Here is a 26,473-nt window from a genome sequence, read left to right as displayed (position 1 = left end):
TCTGGGTAGAGCATCTCACAATGGGATGATGTAACTTTACCAGTCATGCAGTGAGTTATTCAATGGTCTATTAACAGAAGATATCTCCCTGGAGGGAGACATTGTTCTTGAAAGAGATAAGAAAACTGCCCAACCTCTAACAGATGGCAAATGGAATACATGTTTATCTTACATGCTAAGACAGTGGTCCAAATATAAGTATGGGGAGGCCTGGGAGATTGACTTCATCACACTGCCCCACACATGCTGAGGCAAGCGCTATGTGCTGACCATGGTGGAAGCCACCACTGGATGGCTAGAGACCTACCATGTGCCTCACACTACTGCCCAGAACACCATACTGGTCCTGGAAAAGCAAGTCCTGTGGAGACATGGCACCCCTGAGAGGACTGAGTCGGACAACGGGTCCCATTTCAAGAACAGCCTTATAAACACCTGGGCCAGAGAACATGGTATTGAATGGATATATCATATCCCTTATGCACCAGCTGCTGGGAAAGTTGAACGGTGCAACAGACTACTAGACTACTTAAGACTAACCTGAAGGCACTTGGCAAGGGAACTTTTAGAAATTGGGAAATGAACTTAGCAAAAGCTACCTGGATGGTCAACACCCAAGGGTCCATCAATTGAGCTGGTCCTGCCCAGTATGAACCCTTGCACACAGTGGATGGAGATAAAGTTCATGTGGTACACATGAAAGGTATTTTAGGAAAGACTGTTTGGATTAGTCCCACCTCAGGTAAAGGCAAAACCACCTGTAGGATTGTTTTTGCTGCTTACACTTGGTGGGTGATGCAGAAAGATAGAGAAGCCCATTGTGTACCACAGGGAAACCAAGTTTTAAGTGAGAACTGTGTGTAAGGTTTCATTGTATAGAGTTTATTGATTTAGGTTTGATGCAGATTGTAATAGAATAAGGGGTGGTTAATGTCTTAGGTTGTAAGATGTAGCTGGGGGTGTGTATTCTATTACCATCTGTAAGAGGTGGGGCAGTTATCTTCTGTTAATTGGGCATTTTCTTTATCTCTTCTGCAACCAGTCCTCCCTCCTGGGAGATATCTTCTGTTAATGAGTCATTGAGTCTCACTGCATGACTCATAAACATGACATCATCCCATTGTGAGATGTTCTGCCCAGAGGGAGGAGCCAAGCATTCTTACCTGGATATAATCTGAGATTTAGAACACCATAGGTAACCTTCTCCCACTGGATTCCCAGCAGAGCAGCTTTCTTCTCCACTGGATTTCCAGAGGAAGATGAGGCCCACCTACACTACCCCCAGACCTTCAGAGGAAAACTACACACTTCTACAGAATCACTGCTTCAACAGGACCACATCTGTCACTCCAGGAGGACTGCAGCCACCATTTAATCGGACTGCTACCAACATCCTGACCAACAGGGTGTCAGGTTGTATCTTGACTGTCAATTGGTTTGTGTTTTTTTTTTTTTGTTTGCACCATTGCATTTGTATTTTTAATTTTCCTAATAAGGAGCTGTTATTCCTATTCCCATATCTTTGCCTGAGTGCACCTTAATTTCAAAATTATAATAATTCAGAAGGAAGAGGTTTACATTTTCCATTTCAAGGGAGGCTCCTGCCTTCCTTAGCAGACACCTGTCTTTTCAAACCAAGGTAGCAGCATTCAATCAACATTAAACACTTCACAAAGCATTAACTTAGCTTATTCAACTTAACTAACTTCAAGCTCATCCAATTTTCTGTCACTCAAAATTCCAAGAAGAGGGAATTAGAAGAAATAGAGAAAGAAAGAAAAAAACAGACATAGGTGCCACTCCTAGTTCCAGTGGTGTTCAGCTAATAGAAATTCCAAGAGGAGGTAGGGCCAAGCAAGACATGTGCTTGCTTTGTGTGTCAGGTTAAACATCCTTTGGCTTTCCTGGACCATTCCCCCATGTGGGAATTCTGATTATCTGGCCACTCTTGTGTTCAGCCTTGGGCTCCAGGGGAGGGGTGTGGAGCATTGCCTCTGGTGTGATAGTGATTGGCAGCCACTGTGGGGCTGGGATATAGGCCCGGGGAGGCATGGAGTATACAGGGCAGTGCATTGCCTTACCAAAGGCAAAGTGTAACCTACCCCTCCCCTCACACACATGCACCCAAAATATTTTGAGCCAGCAGTCTCCTCCAGTCTCTCATAGCTACCAAACTGTAGGACACCACTATGAGTTGGCCAGCATATTATACTCACGTCTTACTTCTGTTGTAGAACCTTTGTCCAGGAATATAATATTGTACGTGGTGTCAGAGATGAGACTGACAGGTACAATTTTGCCAGGGCTATTCTCAGAACTTCCTCAAAATGCTTTTAACTGCTAGAAGGATGTTGAGGTTTTACACTGGCTAAGTACCAGGCACTCACAAAAAAACTATTCACTCATTCACCTCTGCTATAGTTGAGCAGAGGAGGTGGAAATAAAAATTGAAGGGCTCATGAATTTAGATAAGGATTAGGAGAAAACACTTTAAGGGCAAAAGAGATTCAAAAATTAAAAGGTATAAAAAAATTATTAGCAGAATTAAAATTAACAAAATTAAAAGAAGATAATGAGAACTAAAAGAAACCCTCAGAACACCTTTTTCTTCCCTCCAGCCCTTCCTTTCTTCCCACCGACAGCACAGGGAGACAGAGCATGAAAATTTTGGTCAGTTTTTCACTCGAGACCTTTCTTCAGTTTTCTGAGGGAGTTTCTTCTGATATGCCGTGGGGTCCTTCCTACGGGAGACTGTTATCTCTGAATTTCTCCAGTGTGGTTCTAGTTTTCACAAGTAGTAGTCCTGCCCGAACCTGCTGTAACGCGAGTCCCTCCCACAGGCAAAAATAGTCTTCCCAAATTACATGGCGTGGGTCATTTTAGTTCATGGGGTATAGTCTTTTAAGGATAAGCTGCTCTAGTATGGAAGGAAGGGCTCTCTTTTTCTATCTCTGGAAGCAAGGGTCTTCTCTTTCTTTTCAATTTCCTACTAGATAACAGCTTTTCAGCATCCAGTCGCTCCAGTATGAGCACCTTTTCTCATGGACTGCGAATGGATCTCTGCATCCCCCCATGCATTTCATGAATCACAGGGAAACAATTTGTTCTATTATAGCCCTCACCACGGCTTGTAGAAGACGTTTGGAACACCTCCTCCCCTTCCTTCCTTTCACTGACCTTAGTGTTGCCATGGTTTTTTACTCACGTGTCTTCACCTTTTCCTTTTCTCTGGCTCGGGAGAAAATTCTTGTCTGTAGGTTCATCTATTCTCAAGTTCTATCAATGGAAAAGTTCTTATAGGGTTTTGCGATGCTCAAAGGTTGATCTTGTTTGGGCTCTGTATCAGGGAATTGCTCGCCATGCCCCTCGCTGTTGGCCATGTAGTCCCCGCTGGCACCTCGTGGGTGGGGCTGGCACCATTCAGCGCCTCTCTTAATGAGGGGTGCTGAAAAGGAGAAGCCGCTGCTGCCACCTCTGCCCTTCTGCTTGCAGCACAGCTGGCTAGAAGTGGCTAAGCAGGCAAAGTTCACTGTGAGCCATGCTGAGATGGCGCCGGCCTCATGGCCCCGGCCGCTCCCGGCGCCAGCTGCATGTCTGCTTTGGGCACCAGGAGGGCCCCAGCTGTGGCGCCTCCTCACCCCTCAGAAAAAAAAGAGGACTGCGTGCATTTTTTTCCTTCTTAAATATGTCATCACAGAGGCTTTACCAACTTCTCTAATTGTGCCAGCAACATGTCTATTGTCAGAGCCTTCAGGGATTGGCTCTGCTGGACATAGTAGAAGTTTGGAACAGCTTCTCTCTCAGAAGCTGCCTCTGTGGTTTCCCCCACCCACTAAAAAAAAAAAAAAACCTAGACTGTTTTAAACTAACACGAAAGATGAAGTGGCTAAAAGCCATATTAAATAACAGTTAAAAAAACCCCTTTAATTGCTCCAATTTAAGATGTGACTATACAACAGTAGCTTGTATAATACTTCCTATACATAGGTTTTTTCTATTGCTTTAGAATTTATCATTAAAAACAATTTGCACTCTTACTCATCAGTGTGTTCAAGCAAAAGAGTCATCTGTTTACAAAAATAAAAGGATTCTTGGCTTTCTAGATCAGATTTTAACGTCATGTAGTGGGTTGATGCAGTCCAGATGCCTGGCACCCACCAAAGCCGCTTGCTCACTCCCCTACACAGCTGCATAGGGGAGAGAAAATTTAACAAAGGGTTTGCGGGTTGAGATAAAGACTAGGAGAAATCACTCCCCAAATACTGTCACAGGAAAAACAGACTAAAATTAAAGATTAATTGAATTTCTTGCTAACAAAATCAGAGCGGGATAATGAGAAGTAAAATAAGCCCTTAAAAACACCTTCCCCCCATATTTCCTCCTTCCTGGCCAGGCAAGGAGACAGGGAATGGGCTTCATGATTAATTTATCACCTGTGCCTTCTCCCACTGCTCAGGCAGAGAAGTCATTCCTTTGCTGCACTGTGGGGTCCCTCCCACAGGAGACAGTTCTCTGCGAACTTCCCCATTGTGAGTCCATCTCACGAACAACAGCTCTCTGCGAACTGCTGCAATGTGAGTCCATCCTATGGGCAACAGTACTCCTCAAACTGCTGCAAGTGGGTCACTCTTCCATGAGGTGCAGCCCTTCAAGGACAGGCTGCTCCATCATGGGCCTCTCTCCACAGGCCTCTCATGGGGTCACAGCCTTCTCTCAGGCATCCCCTTGCTCTGGCATGGGGCTCCTCCAGGGGCTGCAGGTGGATCTCTTCATCCCCATGGATCTCCATGGGCTGCAGGGGGACAGCTGCTTCATCGTGGTCTTCACCATGGGCTGCAGAGGAATCCCAGCTCTGGCACCTGGAGCAGCTCCTTCCGCTCTTCTCCACTGACCTTGGTGTCTGCAGAGTTGTTCTTCTCACATGTTCTCATCTCCACCTCTTCTTTGTCTGCAATTACAACCGCACAATCATGTTTTTTTTCTTCTTAAACATGTTATCCCAGAGGCCTTACCATCATTTCTAATTGGCCCAGCCTTGACCAGGGGTACATTAATCTTTGTAGCTACCAGGGACTGGCTCTGCTGAACATGGTAGAAGCTTCTGGCGGCTTCTCATAGAAGCCACCCCTGCAGCCCCCCAGTTACCAAAGCTTGGCATGCAAACCCAATATACTTCACTAGACTAGTACTGTTCTGATTGGGCTGGAACAAAGTGAATACTATGTCCATCCATGCATTGCTTCAGGAAGACTTTTAGTTTTTAAATGTCCTAAAATACTTGGTGTGTTTCTTAATGTGTGCATGTGGGTTTTGTAGCAAAATTGTATTCAAGATGAGGTTATGTCACTGGTCATTATTTTTAAAAAAAAAGTACTAGGAAGAAACTAAGTGGGTTTTGTTGTTGTTTTTTTTTTTTTTTCCTGTACCAAACCAGAGTGTTGCTATGTAAGTACCACAATGTGTGTTTGCATTCTCAGTGGCTAGTATCAATTTCAGACAAACAAGAAGTCTCTACAAGGGGAGGTATCTTATAAGGGCAGGTGTTGTTTTGAACAACACCACTTAGTATGTCAGTAGGTCTAATAAGATGAGTATTTGCAACACATGAGTAATTTGAGCTGTGAGATCGGTGCATAGAGGTGATCCTGCTTCACTTGAATCATCCTGCTTAGAGCATGACTTGTGCCAGTGGGACTAAGCAGGGCATAGTAGCAGCAGTCACACCAGACTCTGAGCAGTTGAGAGATATAGTGGTCTCTGACATGGCCATGATTTATCACTCTCAGTGCAAAGGCTGTCACAGTTGCTATTTCTACATAAGCAAATGCTTTGGCATATCCAGGTTCTCAAATTGACAGTTCAAATACAATTTGGATGCCATGTTGCAAATAACTATGTTGGTGTGATGCCTAAAGAGGCTGACCTAGAACAGAGACTAGACAGAGTTAAAACAATAAGGTAGGTATTTATCAAAAGGCCTTAAAGGATACACCTTGGGCAGTACAAGAGCCTGGCCAGGGCTACACCCAAGATGGACCCAGGATGGTCACAAGATGGACAAAGGGTCATGAGTTTTCACACTTTTATAAGTTTTGGTCCATTTACATATCGAGGTTAATTGTCCAATTACAGCTTCAGGTTATGAAGTCCCATCTTCCTGGTTTGGTCTCTTCAATTTGCCATTGTTTATGCTTTTGTGCCTGAGGCTGTTCTCAAGCTGGAAAAGGATTGTTTTGTCTAACTACCCTGTGAAGAGAACTTACTAACACTTTATATGAAGTTTAGAGTTACACACCAAGTCAGCACAGGATCTGAAAAATATGAAAGCTAAAACTTAAGGCATCAGGTGGCGAGTGAGGTGCCATCTGGATGCTGTGTTGTGCAATGCTTGAATATGTGCTTCTCACTAAGGATCAGTGAAAATACTACTATATTCTTACTGGAACACTTTTTCAACCTGATGGTGCAGCTAGGATATAGGTTATTTGGCCTGATGGTTTCAAAGCTGGAAGAAATACTACTTTTGTCCAACAGGACTCTGGGACCAGACACTGGTGCATACTATGGGAGTTTAAGTGACGATAGCACATGACAGGACCTGGGGGTCCTGGTCAACAGAAAGTTGAATATGAGTCAGCACTGCCCTGGCAGCCAGGAGAGCCAACTGTGTCCTGGGGGGCACCAGGCCAGCCAATCAAGGAAGGGGATTGTCACGCTCTGCTCTGCACCAGTGCAGCCTCACGTTGAATATTGTTAGCAGTTTTGGTCACCACAATAGAAGATAATAAACTATTAGACAGTCTTATGAATGGAGATGAGAACTTTTAGACGAATCCTGCCTTAGGCTTAGATTTCTGGCAGTGGCTATGTTTGAGGCGGCCTGCACCTCAAATTGATCTCACTCACAAGTTCTTAAGAATGGCCAATTAGGGCTATTATAAAATGAATTATTTATTGAATAGACACAAGATTAGCAGACAGAAGACTTTAAACAGACTTGCTACACAAAATAAACCAAAGAACTACAATACAGTGCATTATAAAAGGTACCTATATTACAGCTAGCAAAGAAATAGTGTAGATTAGGAGTCAATGTAACTTACCACCAAATTGATGATGGAGTACACATAAAGTCCTTTCACTGAATTCCCAGAAAAGTAACCACAGAGTTTGAGTCTAAACTTTGGGGAGCAGCCCTACATATTAGTGTGCAGAAGACTTCTGCTTTGTGAAAGTTTTGTGTAGCTTTTATAGTTTGTAAAATGATGTGTCTGTCAGTGAGAAATTCCAGTGAATCGTTAAAACCAAAATTCACGGACAAAGACTCTCTAACTAGTTAAAGTTAGAAAGTGGTATGTTTAGTACGCCGGCGGGTGGCACCGTGGGGGTTGTCCCTGAAATGCGTGACCACACTGTACAAGGATTTTTGCCTTCTATTTATTTCCCAAAATAATACATATGCACAACCCCAGCACCTCCCATCCCCGCTTTGTATTACAATGAGGTTACTAGTATTTCACGTGTGCGCAATTCTTCTCTTGAATTGGGTCGGTGGTCTCGAATTGGGTCAGTGGTCCTAGGGATGAAGTCAGGAAGGTCTTCGTTGGATCTTTATGACTCTCTGACATGATCCAAGGCCCCCTGCTTCATGATGGATTGACATAGGGTCCAGGTGCTGGGCATTGTTCTACTGGTTTCAGTATGTTCTTATAATGGTTCACTTGCTCCACTTCCTTCTACAAATAAGCTCATAATATAACAATTCGATTTAGCTTAAGCATCTAATAATCATTAAACTATCATTGGTGTATCTAACTTCAATATGAATTGGTTCTAACCCTCAGCTAAAATCTTAACCCTTTAAAATCATGATTCACCAGCAGCTTATCTTCCTACATCTTTGTACTAGTTTGAAAACAAACCAGCAGAGGATTCCAAGTCAGAACTGCAATTTAATAGGAAAATTAAATCAAAGGCAAAGAACACTGGCTTAAACTGACAGTCAGGATACAACCTGACACCCTGTTGGTCAGGGTGGTGGTAGCAGTCCTGTTGAAGTGATAGATGTGGTTCTGTTGAAGCAGTGATACTGTAGAAGGGTCTCATCTTCCTCTGAAGGTCCAGTGGTGGTTATGGAGCTCTTCTCCTCTGGAAATCCTGTGGATAAGGCTGTTTGTGGTGTTCCAAAGATCAGATTATATCCAGGTAGGAATGCTTGGTTCCTCCCCCTGGGTGGAGCATTTCACAATGGGGTGATGTAATTTTATCAGTCATGCAGTGAGACTTGATGGTCCATTAGCAGAAGATATCCCCTGGTGTCGCTGTGCACGGGGACGGAGAGATGACACATATTGGGGTTTTCATTCATCAGAGAGACTTTTTTGGTATACACAGCCCTTTTTATAGGCTATTCAAAAGACTCTGAGTTTCACTCTGATTGGTTACCACCCAGCTATTGGCCAATAGCTACCTGCTTGTCTTCATATCTGGGACTGGCTCTCTGTAGCCAAACCCCTCCTCCTCTTATGAGGCATACAGTCCATCTTATGCCATGATAATTCTGCCTTTTCTGTTTTAAAATATGAAACTTTTTACTAAACTCAAACTTTCTAGCTATTGGTGTGTTCCATCAGTTTTTTACTATCATGTCTAGGTGCTATTAAAGCACAATGTTACTAGGTGGCATGCTGCAGGTTAATTGCTTGAGACTTATAACTTGAACATTGGAAACAAAACTTAAAAATATCAGAGGTAACAGTAAAAACTGTTAGGGGTAGTATTTAATGTTTTTGAAGTGTCTGATTTTTGAGGTCTAGGTGAAATCACAGGTGAGTTGTTATTCCAAAGGTTTCTAGCTGGTGGAGAGGGTTGTTACCCATTGAATACTGGCATTTGTGGAAACATGCATCCCTCCCTCTCTGTCAAAGGCACGCTTTACCTGTGTTAGTATGTCTGGTTGTGGTGAGTTGGTGATAGCAGTGACAGACTTGGTATATTTAGAAACTTGCTATTAATTTCAACAGGAGTTGGTATGAATGATTTAGCTATGCACAAATATGAAAGGTAGCAGTTAGTGATTTTTAGCTTGAAAGTTATTTTATAGATATTGTAAACAGAAGTGACAAGAGATGAGTACTGAGTTAGAAAACTCTGCAACTGAAACTTGTTAATTTAAAGCTGTGGAGTTCATGGAGACTTTTAGGTTATTATATTTTAAGGACAACATGTTTAACAGAAGAGTTTATGCATTCTTAGTGTTTTGCTTTAAGATGAGAGAGGGTTAGGGTATTTATGTCAGTGGTAACCTTTTCTATATTAGGGAAGTGGTTACCTGTCCAGCTAGATTTTAGTGTTAGTTTACGAGGGTCTGAAGCAGATGGAGCTCGGGCTGTTGCAGGAGTGGCAGGAGCGGCACACATTGGGGCCGCTCTCACGGCACCGCGCCCTCGCACACCTCCTCCTCTCACCCTTGCTGCTGCTTTCAGCCTATATGGGCTTTTCCCATGCCCTGATCCCTGTCCCCAGGGTAGGAGAAGAGCGCTTGGGAGACCCCCTCCCCCCAGGGTGGGTGGTGACTTTCGGTGCAGTCAGGGTTGGTTCAGGGCATTGTGTTGGGCTCTGGGGTTTTTGAGTCACTGCTGGGAGTGCTGGTGCTGGGGCTGCTGGTGCCTCTGGACCTGCTGAGAAAGTGGTTTGCCACTCACCATTGTCCTGTGGCGTGGCCATGTGGTCACAGCCATGCGCTTGGTACTGGGCTCTTGCCACAGCGGTTCCGCAGGTTCCATCTCTTGCCACTTTTGCTGCCTTCTCGCTCTGCTTTGCAGCCTCCCGCAGCTTTGTACGCTCCCTCCCCCCACCGCCTCTTTCGCTGCTGCTCTGCTTTCGCAGAGGGCAAGCGGAGGGGGAAACACAGTGTTAGGAGGGGGCCCCCTGCATTGAGGGACCAGGAGCCACCCCCTGGCCCTCCTCCCCTAGTTCCGGCGAACTCACGGTTGTCCACTGACGGTGCAGAAGGCATCCACATGGCCAGCGCTGTGGTTGCCAGGCGACAGGGTTTTCCGGTGGTGGGGCTGACGGCTTCTCTTCCGGTTTCTGGCGCTGTGATGCTTCTGGGGTCTGGTGGATGCATGGAGTGGATTCCTGGATGCCATGACAGAGGTGATCCTGGCTGCTGCCTCCACGTGTTCAGCGCAGTATCTCTTTTCCCACGGGATGCTTTCTGTGCTCTGCTATTTTGAGATGATTTGGCTGGCAGCTCCTGCATCACGTGGCGAGGGCCATCTTGGGTGAGTGACTCACACGCCATGTGCTGACCACCATCTTGGGTGATCTGCATCCAAAACGCATGGCGTCCACCATGTTGGGGTTTTTCTGCAGGCTATGTCCACAGTGCGTTACCAGTGGTACAGGGCGTGGAGCCTAAAGATGGCTTTTTCAGCCGTGGTATGGGCAGCATCTCTCCTGCCATTTCTGCGCCCTGTTTGGCTTCTAACTGCCCCAGACAGTTTGAAATAAAGATTAAGAGTTTTAAAATGTCCATAGTGGCTTTCAGAGCTTATTGTGAAGCGATACGTGGAATAAATAGACTCAACAACCTGACGTAGTTATGAAGTGGGTATGTATGTCAGTGCCCAGCACAAGCGAAATAGCTCTCCAAAAACTTCTGCCCTGAGCCTCAGTCTGACCCACACCTTTATTCACAAAGGTGTTCCATATGCAATACATTACACAACTTTTCCATGCATATTCAACCCCTGGCCCTACCTGTCCTTGCTTCTCATGCTAAATAGGTCCACGCCCTTCTGGGCATGCGTGGTCATATGGGGGTCTCTCAGTGGTCTCTGAGGCTGAAGATTGTGGTCTTCCTCATGACTGAACTTTTGAACTTTTCTCCTTTGGTCCTTTGGTGCTTATCTGAGTACGTCTGTCAGTCTTGATAGGCTTGGAGACAGAGGAGCCCCTTTATCTGGGTTCTTTGCATCCTCGGTCTCATCCGGCATTGTTCTTTATGCAAGAAGCTTCAGAAATTTGCATTTTCCTATGCCCTTTGTACCATGGCAGAGGTTTCTTAAGTAAAAGGTTAAAATTCAACACGTAATTCTACAAGCTAAAATTTAAATGCTTAATTAATTTTGTTAATTCAAGTTAACTCCAAAAATCTCTATTTCAATTGCTCATACTTTACTCCTCGTTGGAGTAAGAGAAAAGTTAATACCTTAATGACTGGTTGTTCTTTTACAGAGATAAATCCACCTGTTTCTTTGGTGGGGTTTTTCTTCTATTTTTCAGCTTTTTTGTTTCTTTGGCTCTTACGCCATCTGGATTTCTAGCTTTACTGTCTTTTCCAGATTTTGCTTCACACAGCACTTTGGCTGTCCTTTTCTCACAGTTCTGGCTGTTGCTAGCTCTGGTTGCATTTTCTCACAGCTCTCAGCTGTAGCTCTCTGCTGTTTTGTCTCATTCCTTTTCTCATGGCTTAGTTGCTTTCCTCGCACAGGGTCACTAATTGTTGCGGTGCGTGAGAACGGAGAGATGACACACATCAGGGTTTTCACGCAGCAGAGAGATATTGTTGGTGCACACAGCCCTTTTTATAGGCTATTCAAAAGACTCCATGTTAGAGTCTGGTTACCACACAGCTATTGACTAATAGCTACCTGCTTGTGTTCATATCAGGGACTGGCTCTCTGTAGCCAAACTCCTCCTCCTCTTATGAGGCATACAGTCCATCTTATGCCGTAATACCCTGGAGGATGTTATCAGGGATAAGTCATGGAAGAAATAAAGAACACCACCCTGCCGCTGTACTAATCTGAAGCCCCCTGGCTTCCCCTACCTGGCAGAGGCACAGTCAGCTGCAGGGGTCTCTCCCCTGTATCTCAAGGAGAGTCGGGGCGCGGCTAAGGCAGAAAGTTACACTGTCTGCCTTGTTTGGAGGAGAGGCGGCGTCCGAGGAGATAATGAGGGAGCTGACTCAAGGCTGGGAAAACAGTTTCAGTTTTAATCCAGGCTCCTGGGAACTCCGAATTACAGAGTATCCAACAGCCAAAAGTGTCCTCGAGGCTTTTGCAACATCTTAAATACTGGGGCGGTAACAAGGGGAAGGGAATGCCCATTGACCAATGGGGGGATTTGGGGGAGTGGAAGGTGAAAGGATAGACAGATACAAAAACCAATGGGGGAAACTTAAGGGAGGGACCCCAGGCCCTCATCCAATCCCTCGACGCCCAGGGTAGACGATTCTGGAAGAATGGGATGGGGAGCCGAGAGATGGACAAGGTACCAGGGAGGGGAGAGGGAAGTGACTAAGCATTTTGAGGGAGATTGACATTGAGGGAACGGCAGGAAAACTCGGGGTGGAACCATTGGGAGAAAGTGGGGGGGTGGAGGGGCAAACCATTACAGAACTGTTACAGAAATATGAAAACACAATACAACACCACTCTGCCTCTTTTTAACAGCTTATGAAGATGGTGATAGAATACATACTCTTGGTTACATCTTACATTGTAACCTAAGACAATCTTGCTCTCAAGGTGAAATGTTTATTATTAGGTCGGGATCTCACTTCCCTGGCTAACTCCAGAGGTAACTTGCTATCAGACAGATGTCCAGTCTAGGTTATCTCACCAATTCATGTGAGGGGGAAAATGCCCTGAGTTATGCACCAGCTGATAGGCAGAACAGATAAGCTCTTCTGTGTCAGACCACAAGTCCTTCTACAGAGAGCATCCAAAGGAGTGTTGTGAAGATGGTGAAGGGCCTTGAGGGGAAACTGAGGAGTGGCCAAGGTCACTTGGTCTGTTCACCCTGGAAGAGACTGAGGGGAGACCTCATTGCAGTCTACAACTTCCTTGTGAGGGGAAGAAGAAGGGCAGACACTGATCTCTTCTCTCTAGTGTCCAGTGACAGGACCTGAGGGAATGGCCTGAAGTTGTGTCAGGAAAGGTTTAGGTTGGATATTAGAAAAATGTTCTTCCCCCAGATGGTGGTTGGGCACTAAAACAGGCTCCCCAGGGAAGTGGTCACAGCACCAAGCCTGACAGGCTTCAAGAAGCATTTGGACAATACTCTCAGGCACATGGTGGGATTCTTGGGGTTATCCTGTGCCAAACTAGAAGTTGGACTTCGATGATCCTTGTGGGTTCCTTCCAACTTAGGGAATTATTCTATGATTCTATGAATTCCAAATTAATGTGATGTTACTCATTTCAACAGCTTCTTATCCTTTTGGAGCCTCTGACTGCCTTGTCAATAGTGAAGGAATAGAAACAGTACCTTAACTGTCATCTGAGTATGAAAATGGGTCAGTGTCATGAGTGGAGTGGATGCTTCAGACAAAATTTATTAAAGAAGCCCTGCCACTGAGTCACGACATGCCAAGAAGACCCCCTTGCTTCCAAAACTCCTCAGAGAGAGGAGCTTGAGTGTAACTGTGTGCTGCGGTCACAGGGAAGATGTTCTCCAGCCAGCTCACTCCCCGAAACCGATGGGCAGTAATGACAGTGGCCACCCCCAGATCTCTACTGAGACCCTCCCGGTTGGTGGTGCATACAGGGGCTCGCAGCTCCCTGCAGCAGATGGCTGTGGCGTGGGTGACATAGCAGCAACCCAATATGAGGGACCAAGGTGAAGGAGTAGAGACGGATCACTTTTTTGAGTTCCAAGGCAGGTTTATTTCCCCAGAGGAGCCAGGGACAAGTGATGACAGCTGAGGGCAAAAAAACCCTGCTTTTAAGGAGGGGTGGGAATAAGGGAAGGACACAACCTTTTACCAATAGGAAGGCATTAGGGGAGGAGTGCAGGGTAAGGGCTATCCAATAGAAGCCACCAAGGGGAAGGAGCAAACCTTGCAATCCAATCTTGCTTTGAGGAAGGGATGAAGGACAGGGAACATTCCAGAAGGGAACAAGGGAGGTACAAGGAGACTGACAGGGGGATTGACATACACTTGGCAGGAAAATCTTGTGGTAAACAACTCAGGACTGAACCATTAGGGAAACCAAATGAAGTACAGGAATGAACCATTACAAACTTATAACAAGGAATATTTAAAACCTACTACAGAAGAACAAACTGTAAAATAACAGACTACCACACCTGAGCATGTCATCTTAGCCTTGGACTATCAACAGTTTGTGTTTTGCAACTCTTTCGTGCTAGTTCTAATGATGGCAAATCAGATATATTTGTATAAAAATGAATTATTTACTAAGACAAATGAACAGACAAAAGATAACTGATAAAAGAACCTAATCAGAATTACTACACTATATAAAACGAAAAGAACTACTAGTAGATTATAGTATAACATAATATAGTGCACTATATCAAGAGTACCTATATTAAAACTAGCAAAATAAATAGTATTGATTAGGAGTTGAACATAACTTACCCCTTGATATAAAATTTCGATAGCCAAACTGAATTTCATTTCTATATATTTTATTTTAAAGAAAGCAAGCAAGCAGCGCTGGGTGGCCAAGGAGTCACCTCTCCACTAACGGCACACACCACTACAAGTTCATCAGAGTATATATACTGTTTTTAAGCCTGCAAAGCATTTTCCAGTGGGCTTGTGTTAGTCCAAATCAGCAAATATCAATAAGCTGGGATCAGCAATTCCATAATCTTTCCAGGTGGTCGTTGGCTTCCTGTCCTTCTTGTGGTCATCTGGAGGGAGGCCTTACTGGTGTCTGCTACATGATTTTTGTCAAAGTGCATCAAGCTTTTTATTATACAAAAGCATTTAGTCGCTTTGTTACAATATCCCTTTAGCTTTACCACAACTTCCTCTATTTTATTCTAAGCATCAGTCATTTTTGCCACCTCATCTCTTGACTCTACTATACTTCTGTTTCGATGCTTTATTTGGCTATTCGGTCAGAAAGTTTCAAAACCATTCTTTGTAGTTATCCCAGGGAACGCAGCCACTTTCGACACAGCAGATACAAACATTTGCTGATTCCATTGCCAATTGACATGACTCATGTTATAAATGAAAATTTTTCCAGCCAAATTAATATGAAAAATAAAATATTTATTTTGCAATCAAATTTTATCTAGCCAGCCACAAGGAAAGAACAGAGCCGAGCCCGGGGTCGGCCCTGGGTGAGCAACAAGGAGTCAGCCTCATCAGAGGTTTTCCTCCATGCCCACACACCTCCATCCTGGCACAAGCGAGTTTTATAGGGAAAATTCCGCCTGGGGCCAAGATTTTTGCAATCAGTCCTTTCTTCTATTCAGAGTCCATATGTTAATAATTCAGTGTCCGGAGTTGTTGAATCCCGTGATGAAATTTACGGGAACCGGGATCTCCAAGATATCCATCTCGGGTCGTTCACGCGATGATCAGCGCCTGGGGTCTCCCGCAGCTTTCCAGACATGGCCCATCTCCTGGCGAGCCGTATCTTCTTATTTGTAAATTAGTTTCCAACATACACCCGGTTTCGGAGGGGAGAAGGGGGGGGGGGGGGAGGCTAGTACAAACGAGGTATAATCTAACAAGTATTTAACATTATATATTCCATACAAGGAATGGCGCAAATTATGTTTATTACCCATAACAACTCACAAAAACATTTTTCACACCACTGAAATGACAATAATGTACACAGATGCCTTCACTTAATCCCTTGGAAAGTAACCATGAAATAAGTGTCCCCACTCATGGGAGAAACTGCACACATTTCCAGGAAAATGTATAGAACATTTCTGCTTTGTTGAAACTTGTCAAATCTTACTTCAAAAGTAATATGCTTATTGGCAGTTGGGAGATGTCAGACCAGTGTTAATGCCATGGTGCCAAAATAACTCACTACAAGACAGCTTGTCCTGTTTATCTGACTGGTTAACAAACAATAGATAAGCTCATGTGGGGAGTGAGATGCCTTGTTACAGTCAGGAAAAAATGCTGAGTCACAGCTCACTGAACAAGAGGTTAGTCACTGAACACCATCTTAGTGATGCCACTCACGTCTCTTTGGATCTGCATCACTCAAAGCAAAGTTACAAATGAGTGTTAGAGGAATACTTCAGATTGTTATACACAGCTGGAAACCTTGCTTGTAATTCCAAAAACTTAGACCAGAGATCCAAGAAAGTGAGTGCAATTTATATTGTGTTTTCAAATACTTCTTCACGGCAGCTCAAGGAAAGCAAACCTGTAGTCTGGCTGCTTGGAAGTGGTTGAATTTTAAGTAATTCTGCCTTTTGAGTTTGCCAGATGCCTGAAAAAAGAGTTTAATCCTAAAATACTTTTTAAATTCTACCTGAGTGACAAATATAAAGAACAGATGGAGGACCATGAAATAAGTCTGAGGCTTCTCATTAGAGTGATTACAAATCAGACAGCTAATTAAGTTATAGTGCCTTGCTTCAAAAATCAGACTTGCTATGCTAAATAGTCTTGAGCTATTTCACTGTTTTGGTTCAAGTGGAGTGTCTAGACTTTAGGCCACTTTGCCCTTGTGACCACTTCTGTAGAAATGTGACTTCCCACTTGTATGCCAATACTTGGATTTTACTTTAACTTAGCTGCTCTAAAGCTGGGCCATTTTAAAACATGTTTTGAATATGATAAAAAAGATGGATCTTTTTGGAGACATAACAGAATACAGTGTTCAGGAGAGAGCTTCAACTTCCAATTGTGTAGGGATAGTCTTGTCACAAGGAAAGCTAAAACACTGTGTGTATTGACTTCAAAATCTATTCAGTTGTTGGATTGTTGTGTGTTTGGGGTTTTTTTTAGTAGTTATGAGCTAAAACATTAAAAAAACCCAAACCAAAACACCACCAAAAAACCAAAACTGAGGCAATGAAGTCCAAACAGATTCAATGTGTTTCTGATCAAGCAACTTCCTTTGTATTGAGTCACCTGGTATAGTTTGGGCATCAGAGATAAATAGCTCCCAAATACAGAAATGTGAGTCTTAATTGAATGCATTAAGCTTGTAAGGTTTTTTAATACAATTTCTACTTTTGATCTTAGGTCCTTTCAGTTATCTTGATGATGTCCCATTTAAGATAGGAGACAAATTCAAAATCCCAGCAAAGGTTGGATTACCCATTGGTTTCAGCCTGCCTGATTCTTCTCAGCTTGTCAGAGAAGCCCAGGTAAGTGATGTGTTCTGCCTTTCTGCTCTCTTCCCCCTGGTGCTGAAAACTGCATGTAGTCACAGTTTACACATGTATTCAAATGTTAGTCTTGACAGTCCTGTAGTGTCATTTTGTATGCCAGGCAATAGTTGCAGAAGATCTGTTAGAATGTATAGAAAAATTAAAATATGATAGGCTGTGCAAAAAGCTTCTACTTTTAAAAATAACTAATAACATTTATTTTAGTGTATCTACTTCAAAAAAGTACTGCGTTTTTGTTGTGGAGTTCTGGTTTAAAAGACAGGTGTTTGCCAAGGAAGGTGGGAACCTTCTTGGAATGGAAAATATGACTCACTTCCCTCCAAATTATTATAACTTTAAAATTACATAACTTTCGGGCAAGGATATGTGAAAAGGAATAACAGTTCTTTACTAGAATATATTTAACAAGATAAACAAACAACAGCAGCAACAACAAACAAAAACAGAAACCAAATAACAGCCTTCCCTCACCCATCAAGCAATTTCCTCTTTGGTGTAGTTACGACCACAACCAGCAGGAGTGCTGGTGGGCCCTGGCGAGGTGACAGTTTCAGTGACTCTCTTGCAGCCAGCAGAGAGCGCTACCAGGTCCTGGTGAGGCAGGACAGATGCAATAATTGCCCCGCGGCTGCAGAGGGTGCTATGGCGTGAGCACAGCAGCCTCTCCTCATGGCAATGGTAGCTTGGGCAAGGGGGTAGACGGGAGATGGCTCCCCTTGAAAAACTCAACGGGAACAGTCAGTCTCAGTACCCCTCTGGGTGATGAGCTGAACTGGAGCACTAGCCTTGGAGGAGAGGGCTGGAATAGCAGAGGCAAGCAGACCCGGGGCAGCAAATCAAAGTGTAGCAATAACCCTGCCACGGTGGCAGGAACTGTGGGGGCTGGGCGGATCTGTGGGGGAGAGGTTGAGCTCCAGTGTAGCAAAGATCCCGGAGCAGCGGGGGGCAGGCAGGTCTGATCGGGCAGCAGTCGATGTTAGCAGCCATTACAAACAGCAAAAAGAAACCCCAGACTCTGGCAGCAAACCACAACTCAGCCCCATCTAGGGAAAGAGAGATGCCCACTCCCCGTACCATATGCTCTCCCCTCAAATCGCCGATCGCTGAGAGAGCAGGGGCTGAGGCCAGCCTCTGATGCCTAGCCAAGTTTTGATTAGCCGCTCCCAGACCTCTTGCAGTATCTCTGCACTTCCCAAGAGAAACCCCTCAGCCAGAGAGGTCACTCCCCACCTAAGAGACTGCAATAACTGAACCCCTTCCTCCTCCAGGACCATTTCAGTGTCATTCCAAGATGTCCAGCTAGGTCTTTTGTCTCTTAAATACCATTCATTCATCATCTCTGGGGCAACAAATGGGAATAAAATTTCCTGAAAGAAAGAAAAGTAAAAAACAAAAAAAAGAAAAGGCCTAACCCCTAACAGGAGGTTATAGGTCTAAATGTTACCCTGACTAAATCTGAATAGCAATTTTAAGAGGTTAAGAGGCAAATGCTAAGAACTGATACACCTATGCTATGGTATACTTGCAGAATCTTGTTTGAGGGTAACAAGTGTTTATATAACCATATTTTATGTGTTCTCACAATTGTGGGATGAAAAAATAAATTTTCAGTTCTTGTTTTCTGTGCAGTTCTGAGTGGGAATTCATTTCCAGCTGTAGGGTAAACAGGTTACAGCATGGTACACAGATGGCTTCCAGGTCTTCGGGAAGTAGGTCTCTCTTACTATAAACTCATAGCAGCATAAAATCAATGGCTTTAAAGTAAATGTTGAAAATCTAACCTCCAAATGCAGGTTATGATACAAGAAGTCTAATTGAACTATATATTCTCATTTTGGATACATGATTTTCCTTGGCAGTCCAAACTGATGATTGTTTTCATTTCAGTTGTGACAGATAGTTCTGCTTTTTTTCTTCCTTTTTTTCTTTTTTAAATTTGTGTTTTCTGCCCTGCAACTCATCCACTGGAGAGCTGACTATCTCAATTACCCTACATCATGGCTTTTTCATTATAACCATTAAATGATTACCAGATTGTCCTAATATACTTATGTGAAAAATGCCATTCACTTGTGTTAAAATGTTAGAAGTTTAATAGTATTGAAAATAGCAATAAAAATTAGGACAATAAGAGACAATAAAAAGCAAAGAATTATGGACATCCGGGTGCCTTGCACTCTGCCACAAAGCACACCTTGCTAACAAAGGATTACCCCTTAAAAGCAATAGCCTATTGCATATTCATATATCTCATACATGATTCAAACAATCCTTTCAAACTAGGGTGTTTCTGCTTAATTTCAGCTTCCCCCCCTCATCTTGTAAATCAATTTTCTTGGTTCCTTGAAGTCTGAGCTTTCCCGGTAAGGAGGCAATAATTCTTTTCTTGGGATCTTGGTGTCTGTTGCTGTTATCTCTATCCAGAGAGGATAATGCAAAGAATTTCTTGATTATCTTTTCCATTCCTTGAACTAGTTACAAAAAGTGTCTTACATCACATAGTTTCTATTTTAATATTATGCTATAGCCTAAAAACTATATTTACCACACTACTTAAAAGAGATTAATATAGCATAACTTTCCAACATAACACGTATAGTATTCATTATAACATTTGCTAAGAGCCAATCATATAATATGCATTTTTCACACATATTTCCACCCAGTAAAGTGGTGTGGAAGAGCTAAAGGCAACTAATGTCATATTGCTGGCTTCATTGTGCTGTTTCCATTTTCCTGCCATGCTGAGGCTCAAGTATAATATGTCCAATTGGACTGAAGTAACCCTGCATAATAGGATGCAACTATGTAGAATATGCATATTGCAGTGCAATTTGACTTTTTTTACAGCTGTAGTGAGAGCTGTTAAAAAAAATAAAAGTGCAAGGAAGCAAAATTGCCCAAATCTATATATTTGTATAGAAATACCCCCTTTTTAATAAAAAAAAAAAAAAAGTGGTCAGTTTTTGTCCATGTATATAGTCATACACACATGCTCACACACACATACACACACAAAAAAAAACCCTGAAAGCTCTGCTCGGATAGCAAAGAATGCATAATGAGTAGTGCTCAGTACTTCTGCCAGTGATTTGTTTCTCAAAGTCGCCTTGCTGATAAATTGTGTGTCACGTCTCTTGGAGTTTTAGAGTTAAGGGAATGGAAAACTGTTATGCAGTTAAGACAACAGGTCTCCAGGATCTCACTGGAGCCTGCTATAGGATAGGATGGTGGTGCAACACATAGCAAGTCTCAGAAAAGCTTAGTAGAAGCCTAGCAAGCCTTGCTGGTTTGTTGCTCTTTAGAGACAGGAATTTATATGGCCTAGCAGTTCCATGGTAAGAGCACTCCAGTTATGTGCCATTATCCTGGCAAGGGTATCTTATAACTTCTTGTGAGTCACGGGTTATATCCTGGACTTAACTTGTAGTCTCTGTTTTCTGAACATTTTTTGGTTATTTAAAGAGCATTTGAGGTTGTTCATTCTTACTAAGCTAGTAAAGCTTTAGGTAAATTTAGTCTGTTCAGAATGTTGTCCTTTCAACCAGGCCACTACTATAACCAGTAAACTGATAGTGAGTAGTTTATAAATGCCTTCCTGTGCTAACCTGGCCCTGAAGGAGCTGATGTTAAATGAGAAAAGCTTGTGAGATCTTGTCATGCCAGTAACTGTTTCAAAATTTGCTACTGCAGGTAGTTGTCATCATTGGTGTAGCCAGTATATGCCCTTTGCTGGTGAGCCACTGGCACTGAATTAATACCAATGCCTCTTAAACTAGTGTGTATAAAACTATAATATCAAGTCCCTTAAAAATATATTAGGGGGAACTGAGTAATACTGCATTGGTCTTTGGATAAAAAAAAAAAAATGCTGTACTCTTGAATGACTTGTGGAACTTGTGGACAGGAGGTAGTTCAATTATGCTAAATCTGGGTATGGCTATCTAGTAGGCTTGCTACATCTGTTTTCTTGGGGGGAGAGGCTGGGAGAGCTGTGAAACTGATGTTGGGATGATGTCCTGGTTTAAAGGATAGGTGTCTGCCAAGGAAGGCGGGAACCTCCCTTGGACTGGAAAATGTGACACCACAACTTCCCTCCAAATTATTATAACTTTGAAATTATGGGGCTTTCAGACAAAGATAGGGGAAAAGGAATACAGTTCTTTACTAGTATATCATACACAGAATCACACACAGAATCACTAGGTTGGAAGAGACCTTCAAGATCATCAAGTCCAACCCAGCCCTAATACCTCAACTAAACCATGGCACCGAGTGCCACAAACAGAAGCAAGGGACCTTATAAATAATAGGGAATGCTGGACAAGACAAATGCAGATCAAGCCAATATGGTTATTCATGCATTCTCCCTTTATTGTTTATAAGATGGCAGTTTATATACACTTCAATATAGTTTACAATTGTGAACACACTCTCCTTGGCAAGAAAACATTGTTTGTCTTTGTCTTAAGGTGGTTAAAGTTTCACACTGCAGACCTTTACTAATTCACACCCAGAAAGCTCATTACACTGTGTTCACCTTAACATAATTTCTAACTGCACCAGAGGCTTCAAAGGCCTCGCTGAGGCCCATATCTGAGGCCTAGGCTGGGGGTAGCTCAACCTTCACTCAAAATATAAATCATGTCCTCTCTTTCTCAGAAATCCAGCTACAACAAACAGTCTTTTTTTAAACACTTCCAGGGATGGTGACTCCACCACCACCCCAGGCATACCATTCCAGTACTTTATCACCCTTTCTGTAAAAAAACTTATTCCTAATATCCAACCTAAATTTCCCTTGGTGCAGCTTAAGACTGTGTCCTCTCATTCTGTCAGTTGCTGCCTGGAGAAATAGACCAACCCTCACCTGACTACAAGCACCTTTCAGGAAGCTGTAGAGAGTATATGGTCACCTCTGAGTCTCCTTTTCTCCAGGCTAAACAACCCCAGCTCCCTCAGTCATTCCTCATAGAGCTTGTGTTCCAAGCCCTTCACCAGCTTTGTTGCCCTCCTCTGGATGCGCTCAAGCATCTCAACATCCTTCCTAAACTGGGGGGCCCAGAACTGGACACAGTACTCAAGGTGCGGCCTCACCAGTGCCAAGTACAGGGGAAGAATGACCTCCCTGCTCCTGCTGGCCACACTATTCCTGATACAGGCCAGGATGCCGTTAGCCTTCTTGGCCATCAGGGCACACTGCTGGCTCATGTTCAGCCAGCTGTTGACCAGTACCCCAGGTCCCTTTCCACCTGAGCACCGTCCAGCCACACCATCTCCAGCCTATAACATTGAAGGGGGTTATTGTGGCCAAAATGCAGGACTTGGCACTTGGATTTATTAAACTTCATCTTAATGGATTCCACCCATCCATCCAACCATTCCAGGTCTCTCTGCAGAGCCCTTCTACCTTCCAACAGATTGACACACACTCTCAGCTTAGTGTCATCTGCAAATTTACTAATGAACAACTCAATACCGTCATCTATGTCGTCAATAAAAATATTGAACAGAACTGGCCTGTCATGGTTTGACACTGGCACAATGCCAGTGCCCCCATGAAAATGCAATCTCTCAATTGAATGCTGTGAAATGCAATCGAGAACAGAGCAAAGCAGGCCCAAGCTTAATAACAAGGAAAAAAAAACTTTATTAAGCTACTACTACTATACTACTATAAAAGGAAAAAGAAAGGAAAAAAACCACACACAAAATTCAAAATGAATACCTTCGAAAGCATTCCTCCTCCCACTACCCAACTCCAACAAACCACAGCGAGACACAACCTGGACCCCAATCAGGTTTCTACCCTCCAGACAATTGATACTCAGTCCATCGAGGGAGAGAGGAGCCCCTCCTGTGCCACAGACCCCCCCAAGAATCACAGCTGCCACATCCTGTGCTTCCATGTCACACATGGAACCGCCCAGAGAAAAAAGTTTTCCAGTGGTGACCCTCTCCTTTCCATGCACAGTGCTCTCACCACCAATGCATGGATGGACAGACTGCTTTTGGGATTTTTCCTTTCAAGGATGCCCTGCCAAGAGGGGAAAAAACAACAGTTCAGTTTTTCATTTTTGGGACCATAGTCCCCCCGATATTCCCCTGGGGCCAAGGGTCCAAGAACAGAGATCTTCTTCTCTTCTTCTTCTCTGAAGACAGGGGGCACCACCACAAAACTCCTTAACTTTTCTCTGTTCGCTCCATTTCTGTCTTTTCCCAGCTGAAGCATGGTCTCTTTGGCTCACCGGCATCCTCCTAAAATACAGTCTCTCTTGGAGGAGAAGATCGGTTCAGTCTGTGGCTACCAAGAAAAAGTCCAGCCAAAAGCCACTCCATCATCTCCTCCCACCTAGAATTTCTCTTTCTAACATCCCAGGGTCCAAGCTGTCTCTCTTCCTCTCTTTCAAACCGAGGAGGAGAAAAATGTCACAAAGCTTTCATTTCTCAAGGAAGGGTTAAAAGTCCCGACTCCCAAGGATGGCTCGCTGCCCAGGCTCCGGCTCCCACAGGCAGCTGGGCACCTTGTGGCTCCCCCCCGCTCTTCTCCTTTCCCACAGTGAACTGCTAACAAAACTGATGCTGTCTCTTTCTCTCTCTCTCTCTCTCTCTCTCTCTGTCTCTGTCTCTCTCTCTCTCTCTCTCTCTCTCTCTCTCTGTCTCTCTCTCTCTCTCTCTCTCTCTCTCTCTCTCTCTCTCTCGAGAGAGAGAGAGAGAGAGACTCTGGGGGGGGGGGGACATCCCAGATTTTCTCCACCCTTCCATCTGCAGGGGGGCGTCCAGTCCCCTCCACCCTTCAGCCTACCTCAGTCAGGCCATGGGCCTTCCCCTCCCCCACCCAGCCATGGGCCGGGCAGCGGAGAGTCTGCACTGCACCCTGACCGGAACCAAAGAGAGCGAGTTCTCCTGGGAATTCTGCTTTTAACCCCTCTGTGTTCTCAGAAGCGTGTCCACCTGCAATTGGTCAATATCCAAATTGACCTCTTCCTTCTGAGAAAATTTTTTTTTCCGTGTCAAACCACGGCATGGCCCCAGCACAGATCCCTGAGGGATACCACTAGTGACTGGCTGCCAAATGGATGCAGCACCGTTCACCACCACTCTTTGGGCCTGGCCATCCAGCCAGTTCTTAACCCAGCAAACAGTGCTCCTGTCCAAGCTGTGGGCTGCCAGCTTTTCCAGGAGTATGCTGTGGGAGACAGAGTCAAAGGCCTTACTGAAGTCGAAATAGACAACATCCACAGCCTTTCCCGCATCCACCAGTTTGGTCACCTGGTCATAAAAGGAGACCAGGTTGGTCAAACACGACCTACTCCTCCTAAACCCATGCTGGATGGGTCTGATACCCTGGCCATCCTGTAAGTGATGCGTGATGAAACTCAATATAAACTGTTCCATTACCTTACCAGGTACTGAGGTCAGGCTAACTGACCTACAATTACCAGGATCCTCCTTCCCAACCTTTTTGTGAATGATCATCACATTGGCCAGCTTCCAGTCATCTGGAACCTCACCAGTGAGCTAGGATTGGTGGTAAATGATGGAGACCAGCTTTGCAAGCTCATCCACCAGCTCCCTCATCACCCTAGGATGGATCCCATCTGGTCCCATAGATCTATGAACATCCAAGAAGCTCAGCAGTTTTCTTACTGCCTCCTCCTGGATAACAGGGGAACCATTCTGCTCCCTGACACCATCTACCAACCCAGGAGGACAGTTGTCCCGAGGACAAGCTGTCTTCCCACTAAAGACTGAGGCAAAGAAGGCATTAAGCACTCCATCCTTCTTCTCATCTGCAGTTACTAATTTCCCTCCCGCATCCAGTAGAAAACAAAGGTTGGTCTTACCGTTCTTTTTACCATTGATATATTTGTAAAAACATTTTTTATTGTTGTTCACAAAAGTTGCCAAATTAAGTTCAAACTGAGCTTTGGCCTCCCTAATTTTTTTCCTACATGCCCTAGCAACCCCCTTAAATACTTCCTGAGAAACCTGACCCTCTTTCCAAAGATGATACATCCTCTTTTTATTGCTAAGTTCCTTTGAAACCTTGTTGCCCATCCAGGCTGGATGTTTGCCTCGTCAACTCATCTTTTGGCACACAGGGACAGTCTGTTCCTGTGCGCTCAACATCTCTGATTTGAAGCACACCCACCTTTCCTGGACTCCTTTATTTTTAAGGACTACTTCCCAAGGAACTCTCTGAATAAGTCTCCTGAACAGGGCAAAGTCTGCCCTTCGGAAGTCTAATGTAAAAGTCTTATTAATGTTCCTTCTGATTTCACCAAATATCGAGAACTCTATAACTGCATGATCACTATGCCCCAAGAGGCCTCCAACCACCACATCTCCCACCAGTCCATCTCTATTTGCAAACAACAGGTCTAGCATAGTCCTTCCCCTGGTGGGCTCAGTCACCAGCTGTGACAAAAAGTTATCCTCCACACACTCTAAAATTTTCCTGGACTCTATATATGCCTGTATAATAAGGCAAACAAACAACCACAATGGCAGCAACAACAAATAAAAACAACTGCAGTAACAGCCTTATCTTGGCTGCAGGCACTTCCCCTTCAGTGCAGTTACGGTCATAGCCAGAAGGGGCTCTGGTGGCTCCTGGCTGGGAAGGGCAGGGCAGGTGCGATGATTACTCAGCAGCTCCAGGGGTCGCTGTGGCACAAGCTCAGCCGCCTCTCTCCATGTGGGCAATGGCGGATGCAGAGGCGGGAGAGATAGAAAAGGGGCTTCCTTTACAAATTCATGACGGGCCCGGCGCCCCTCCAGATAGAGAAAGGAGCTGTAGCAGGAACCTCGGAGCAGCGGCTGGAACGGCAGAGGCAGGTACGCCCCAGGGTGGCAAGCAAAATGTAATAGAAAACGCCACAGCCTTAGCAGGAGAAGTGGTGGTCGGGTGGACACGGGGTGCTGGGTTAGAGTGTAGTGGAAAAGTCCGAGGCAGAGGCAGAAAGCTGCAGGTCTTGGCAGCTGCAGCTGGGCTTGTCCATAGCAGCTGCCACACACAGCTGGGTAACATACCCTTTGGGAAGGGGGAGGGGATTGGGGTCCCAGGTTTTCCTTAAGGCACCTGAATATATGGTGAGGGTCCTTTCCAGTCAGATCGGGTGTTGCTAAGGTCCCAGTTCACCTTATGGTCTTACGAGCAGAGACTCACGCACAATAAAGACAAAGCAGTGCTGAGCTGGATTCTGGTGGCAGTGAATTCTTCCTGCAGTAGGAGCAACTTGACCATTTCCCTCCAATCCCAAGAGCAAGAGAGAGAGAAGAGCTGAGCCCAGCCCCTCACTCCCCAGTCAAAATCTCCTGGTATCTCTGC

At 44.4% G+C, this 26,473-nt stretch overlaps 1 protein-coding gene and 1 long non-coding RNA gene across 10 annotated transcripts in view; one reads left to right on the top strand and one right to left on the bottom strand.

Annotated features, from left to right (window-relative positions):
• Nucleotides 1-26,473, top strand: part of LOC140682060 (ubiquitin-associated protein 1-like) — an 87,512-nt gene that overhangs the window by 41,746 nt on the left and 19,293 nt on the right. For 3 of the 9 annotated variants that reach the window (XM_072922972.1, XM_072922977.1, XM_072922971.1), the window contains exons 3-4: nt 1,222-1,413; nt 16,991-17,115. In XM_072922972.1, coding sequence (XP_072779073.1) covers nt 1,222-1,413; nt 16,991-17,115 — 317 coding nt within the window. Of the gene's footprint in view, nt 1-1,221; nt 1,414-16,990; nt 17,116-23,932; nt 25,981-26,473 lie in introns of those variants that run through there. The other 6 variants (XM_072922976.1, XM_072922978.1, XM_072922975.1 and 3 more) reach the window with 3 other exon arrangements.
• Nucleotides 7,424-9,846, bottom strand: LOC140682061 (uncharacterized). Its single transcript, XR_012053304.1, has 2 exons — nt 9,705-9,846; nt 7,424-8,321 (listed from the first exon to the last, which is right to left on the bottom strand). It is a non-coding gene; the product is annotated as an uncharacterized lncRNA (long non-coding RNA).

Source organism: Taeniopygia guttata, chromosome W, assembly GCF_048771995.1.
Source record: "Taeniopygia guttata chromosome W, bTaeGut7.mat, whole genome shotgun sequence".
NCBI lineage: Eukaryota > Metazoa > Chordata > Aves > Passeriformes > Estrildidae > Taeniopygia > Taeniopygia guttata.
This window is presented reverse-complemented; position numbering and strand designations above follow the sequence as displayed.